The 6,068-nt window shown below is 36.5% G+C and overlaps 1 protein-coding gene across 1 annotated transcript; it reads left to right on the top strand.

Annotated features, from left to right (window-relative positions):
- The first annotated feature begins 820 nt into the window (after nt 1–820).
- LOC146164968 (uncharacterized) lies at nt 821–4,699 on the top strand. The gene is made up of 5 exons (XM_083380894.1): nt 821–978; nt 2,137–2,329; nt 2,660–2,845; nt 3,771–3,881; nt 4,484–4,699. Exons 1-5 carry the CDS (start codon nt 821–823, stop codon nt 4,697–4,699), a joined length of 864 nt encoding a protein of 287 aa, XP_083237020.1.
- The last annotated feature ends 1,369 nt before the right edge of the window (nt 4,700–6,068 follow it).

The following is a 6,068-nucleotide window of genomic DNA, read 5'->3' as shown; positions in this document are numbered from 1 at the left end:
GTACAGTTTCGTCTAACAAGCAAGTAATAGCATTGTTACGTCACATAAGTAGTGTATGCGTACACCCAAGAGCCAGGCAAATATGTGCTTCCTCATTCTTATTACGAAATGAGTCCTTAAATACAAGTAAAAAAAATATTTGTAATTTCAGCCTGCTTATGAATTAAAATTCCCAAGATATGGAACAGATATCCCCAGATCCCAAGGTCTAGGCCGAAATCCCAAGATCTTGGGAAAAATGCCAAGGAGTGGCAGCCCTGCAGCCCACAGTGGCAGCGCAGCAAGCTGTAAAAACGTGATCCTCGTTAGCTGCACAATGCAACACTATGACGTCACAATGGACAATTCAACTCAAAGCGTACAAAACGTGAAAGGGCAACTAATCAGCTCGGTTTGAAAAACTAAGTTGTCTGAAAGTTTTATTGCACAAAAAGCTTTCTTCTTCAGGAGCGTCCTGTTGATTTCTTGTTGGGTTCTTCGCGGTCCCAGAAAATTGTCTCGCGGACCCCAAAAGGACCGCGGACCCCAGTTTGAGAAACACTGTGCTAAGCGAAGCTCCTTGTTAAGAACCGTAAACATCCGTGTCACTTGTCATTTAGGTAACCGGTAGTCTACAAATACAGGACGTCCTTTTAGCAGCACAAAAACAAGTTTAGAAACTATTTTTTAGTAACCTGTACAAAACAGGACGTCCTTTTTTAGCAAGAAAGCTAATTGGGCTTAGCAAAGGTCCCCGGGAAATGTAAACATTGTCACCTGCTGTACAGTAATCGGTAGAATTAGGGCTGTATTACTCTCGCTTAACGTTTGGTATCAAGTCATGTCGAAAATTGGAGGGCTTTCTATTGTGGATTTTCAAGCTTGTTCAATCGCCCAGGAAAATTGTAGTGAAGCAAATCGGCTCGAAACCGGTAAAGAACTTTTGAAGGCCTTTTCTCAAGATGGATTTGCCTACTTGACAAACTGCGGCATTACAGAGTACGTTTGTTTACTGGCTTTCAAGCAATGACTTGACTCGGTAATTATAAAAAAAATAAGTAACTTTCATTAGCTCATTTTGGCAAGTGACTTGGCATGAATTTGCATGTTCCATTCAATGGTAAAATTGTATCAAAAACCTAATTTTGTAAGCAAACGACTTTTTGGCGTGTGACTGGCGTTTTGGTGTTTGAGAAGAATACATTCAGAAATTAAACAATAATATAGGCCATTTTGGGTTTGTTTTTCGGGGTTATTAAGTGTGTGTTTCACTGTGGTTTTACAGTGATTATGTCAATCAAATACAAAAAAGTACGGAGAGGTTTTTCACGAGTTCGGAAAGTGACAAACGGCGATACAAAAAACAAGGACCGGCAAACTTCGGTTACTTCGGAATTGGAAGCGAAGCGTAAGTAAACAAAACAGAGATAAAAATATATTTTATAATAGTACACAAGTTTCTCATATAACTTAAAAACAAGGATTTTTTTCCTGTTACATGGACGTACATCATAACAACTTCAGTTGTGTTTTCAGTTGGCCTGGATAAAAGCTTTGCGTTTGATGTTTGGCGTTTAGTATAACACTGTCTTCGTTTGCAACCATAAAAAGTATCACCTGGAAATTAACACAATATAGCTGGATAAAATGTCAAAATCTTAGAAAGTGTACAGAATGAAATGGGGCTATTACAGCAAACTTTGTCCAATTCCTAATACTTGATTTTGTTTTGATTGTAGAGCTTTATAACTAACTTAACTATAACACTATATATTAAGTAATAATAATCTGTAGTGATGCAATGACTGAAGTCAATTACTCTAGTTAAGTGCACTTAAATCGCTGTTTTAAAATGACTACAGTCACTACACCTAATGAGAGTAAATCTTTTGACCAAAATCACCGAAAATGACAAGTCATCTTGTCAAACAAATTTAATCACGTGTTTTATTTGAATTTTTTGTAATAAGATTGTGTTATTTATTTTATTGTTTCACGCAATGTGCTTGCTGTATATTGCGTTTTTGTTATTGCTCGTTATTGCTCGTTATTGCTTGTTATTGCTCAAAATCGGGCACGTTTGTTGATTTTATTAGTCTACCGTTTTACTTTCATGTCAATGACTTGACTTGAAGTAGACTTGCTTTTATAATTCAGACCAGATCCAGATATACCAGCGGATTTCAAGGAGGCGTTTAACGTCAGTGGTTTAATTAGCGACGTTGCAGAAAGCCAATGGCCCCACGACATCGCACCTGACTTCAAGGCCTCAATGTTGGAGTTTATGGAGAAAACAAAGGGGCTTGCGTTAAGGATTTTTAATGCGCTTTGTTTAGCGATGGATCTTAAGGTAAGCCTGCACAGCAGCACTCGCGGTTTTTCTATTTGGTAACCTCGTCCGATTAAGCAACAATTTAACTAAAAAAAGACACAAACGCAATATAAAGCAATAAAAGTGTTTAATGTGCAAAACTTGAGATAAATTTGAATGAAAAACACTTAATTGAATCCCAAGTTATTTGAAGAAATGACTTAAGTCCAAGTCAAGTCATTTTGGTCAAAATACTTAAGTCAAGTCATTTGAAAACAGTGACTTAAGTGCACTTAAGTCAAGTCAATGAAAAAATTGCGTTTGGCGTTACCTAAATGACAATTCTTATTTTTGTTTTTGTCGACGTAGGACGAGCATTTCTTCGAGAAGTGCCACAGTGACATGCACACCGCCAATTCAATAACCACCGGTCGTACTCTCTACTACCCTCCCGTGGCTGAAAAAGACCTGGTACCCGGTCAAGTTCGTCTGGGAAAACACGTCGACGCCACTTCTATGACCATCTACTTCCAGGACTCTGTTGGAGGATTGCAGGTTAATCTACACACGAGCTTTCGAAACTGGGGGTCGCAGGCCATTGTCATGGGTCAATGAGTTTTGCGAAGACGTCAATTTTACACAACGTTAATTGCACGTGAACACTAACTAACCAGTGGTGTTCACCACTTGAAATAATTAATTCCGACAGATACTGACAACAAATATATGTTCTATGCACAAACTGCTACCATGAAAAAAAAATCAAAATAGCTCCTCCTGTAATTATTGTTGTGCTAAACAAATTGGTGCATATTTACTGCTCTTAAAAGTTCGCCAAAACTTATTGAAAACTCAAGGATTGGCAGGCTGAAATCGGCTTATAATAGTTGATGCAAGGCTGACATAGTAGATACTATACCTACTGATACTTCGTTCATGATGGAAAAGCTCCCTTTAGTATAACCTATTGAATAAACAAGGCACCAAAGTCTGAGGTTTAACCAAATGACTTACAAATGTCAGAGCTGGATCACTTCAATAGTAATTTATATTTGAGCTGAAAATATAGTTAATTCATATCTTATTTTAAGTGTTATTTGTGGTAGAAGTAAACAAAACTAAACAATTGCAATTGGTAATTTTAGGACAGAATAATTGTAATTGTAATTGTAATTTAATTAAAAATTCTAGCGATTGGCAATTTGTATCTACCATCCGTTATCAATTATCAATTCTAATGATTTTATAACTGTTATTAACAGTTCCTACGCAATAAACTAACTTGTTAAGAAACAGTTTTAGTACAAATTTAAGCTTGATGTCACGTCTCGTGTTGGTTATATTAGACTAAACCTCATTCGTCTTGAAGGTGTGATAAAGTGGAAAACCTATTTGCTAAAATTTAGAGGTATGAGGATCGTTTCCATTAATGCTGCCTAAATATAACTGACCGCTAATTTCAGTTGTATATGCTTCTTAGATTGAAGACCCCAGCGGGAAGTTTATCGATGTAACTCCTGTCGCTGAAACCGCTTTGGTTGGGATCGGAAAGATGTTGGACATCTGGACATGTGGGAAGCTTAAGTCAATGGTAGGTTTGTCCGATAGTATCGGATCGGGGTCGATACCCGACCCCCAAGTGGTAGTATGGGTAGTCGACCGATATTAAAGGGTGGTACTGGCGCAAAATCGATTTAAAATCAATCTAAGCATTGGTTTGTGACTAAACGCAGCAATTTCTACTTAAAAAAAACAATTTTGAGATACAGCTAAACTTCTTATTTCTATAGATCATTTTGTACTATACAGATATTTAAAATTTGGTTAATTGTTTTAAATGAGCCCAAGGAACATTTTAGTCTGACAATAATTTGACTCGACCTGCAATTTATTGTATACGACTTGACTCGGACTGAAGTCTATTCGAAAATTACTTGAATATTACCTTAAAAAAAACTAATTATCTGTACTATACCATTTTTTGAAAATTACTCGTCTTTGAAGCATTTTGTAAATGAGTTAGCTCAAACGTAAGGTATGTAGAAAAATATTTGAAAGAGGCTTTGGCTATATGATTTTGCCCAGACCTGCTTTGCAATTTAATGACTTGACCTTAATTGAGTCATTTAGTAAAATTAATTGACTATGAATTAGATTTAAAATGAATTTTAAATTAAAAAACGACCAATACAGAAGCACCGTGTTGTGACTCCACCGAGCGATGAACGGAGCGAAAAAGTCCGAAGATCTCTCATTTACTTTGCTCTTCCCAATAACGATGTGGGTGTCAACCTTCCTTTGGTGTATAAGGATGGTTCGACGAATCGTGAAATGCCGGATAGAATCATGACGTCAATGGACGTATACATGAGGTTGTCGCAGAATGTGTGGGACCCAAATGATGCTTGACGCCTTGTTCTTACGTCACAGGTTAAAATTTCGAACAAAATGGCAGTTTTTATTAATGTTAAACATATGTACAAAGCTGTGTGAAAAAATAGCCTACATGCATTTTCATGATATCTGCATACTGTCATGTGGAACTTCTGAGTTGATAAGGCTACTGAAGGCCAGCTATATGTACATATTCGTCAATATTTAACTGGTTGTTTACGTAAATATTGACCGGCTGTACTAAGACCATAACAAGTATAGCAGGAGGTCGAACCGAACTCGAATCTGATCTTTTTGGACCTGTTTCGTACTAATTTTTCCAAAACCTTGATTGAACCTGAACCGTTTTTTGTAAGGTCCTAGGGCCTATAAACCCTAACTTAACCGACTATTTTGAAAAAAAGCTGAACTTTAAATGAACCCGAACCTGTGAATCAAGCCATTAACTCCAGGATGACGTCAACTTAAATTATTAAGAGTCGAGTTATACGATATTTGAATTTCGCGCTGTTTGTTAAATCTTTGCAAAAATTCCAGGGAGTCGAACCAGAAGCGAACCGGAACTTTATGAACCGAATAATTTGAAAGTACCTGAACATTAACCGAACCCGAACCTGTAAATAAAAGCGGTTCGCTCCTGCATGACGTCACAAATTCTATTTTACAGAGTCAAGTTACGCCATGCTCGAAATTTTATGAAAAAAATATGAATATTGAATGAAAAAATCGTTGATTTTTTATTTTTTAGATATTTCAATATTGAGTTGCTGTTTTTTTAATTAGTCACGTAACTTAGATTAAATGACTTAACAATTCAAATATTATTCCCTACATTTATCGACCCACATTTTGAGATTTAACGCAAATTATATTGTATCTGAACCGGAACTTTATGAACCGGTTTTGAAATAGCGATGGTCGAACCGGAGCTGAACCGGAACTTTTAAATTCCTCCAAACCGAAACCGGAACTGAACCGGATTCCGAAAAAATCCTTGAACCCGAACCGAACCTGAACCGGAAAAGTCAAACGGTTCGACTCCCTGATTAAAATTCTTTGGTGATGAATATATGATAAAATACAGTATACATTTTATTCGTTAACCTAATTGTTATCACACTGGCTAAATTTCCCAGTAACTCAAATTAAGCGATATGTGCTGTAACTGCCAAAAAAATTGCAAGACATAATATTTGTAAAATATAACGTTGCTTTTTTGTCCAGAGGTTACATAATTAGCCACTGTTTTCCAATTCTTTATGGCGATTATTTAATACAAGTTACAAATCAATAGTAATTCTTCTATACAAAGAAATGACGATTTGCACAAATCCCATTCAATCGTTCTTTAAAAATTAGAGGAGATGCTCGCTGATGAGCAATA

The sequence above is a fragment of the Ascidiella aspersa genome, chromosome 2 (assembly GCF_963924565.1).
Source record: "Ascidiella aspersa chromosome 2, kaAscAspe10.2, whole genome shotgun sequence".
NCBI lineage: Eukaryota > Metazoa > Chordata > Ascidiacea > Phlebobranchia > Ascidiidae > Ascidiella > Ascidiella aspersa.
The sequence above is the reverse complement of the archived record's forward strand: the minus strand, read 5'-3'. Positions and strand labels throughout refer to the sequence as shown.

Excerpts from the sequence above, each read along its gene's own strand:
- LOC146164968 (XM_083380894.1), top strand. The coding sequence starts at position 821 with ATGTCGAAAATTGGAGGGCTTTCTATTGTGGATTTTCAAGCTTGTTCA. Across the intron at positions 2,846-3,770 it reads ACTCTGTTGGAGGATTGCAG|ATTGAAGACCCCAGCGGGAA; the intron begins GTTAATCTACAC and ends TATGCTTCTTAG. Across the intron at positions 3,882-4,483 it reads GTGGGAAGCTTAAGTCAATG|AAGCACCGTGTTGTGACTCC; the intron begins GTAGGTTTGTCC and ends CGACCAATACAG.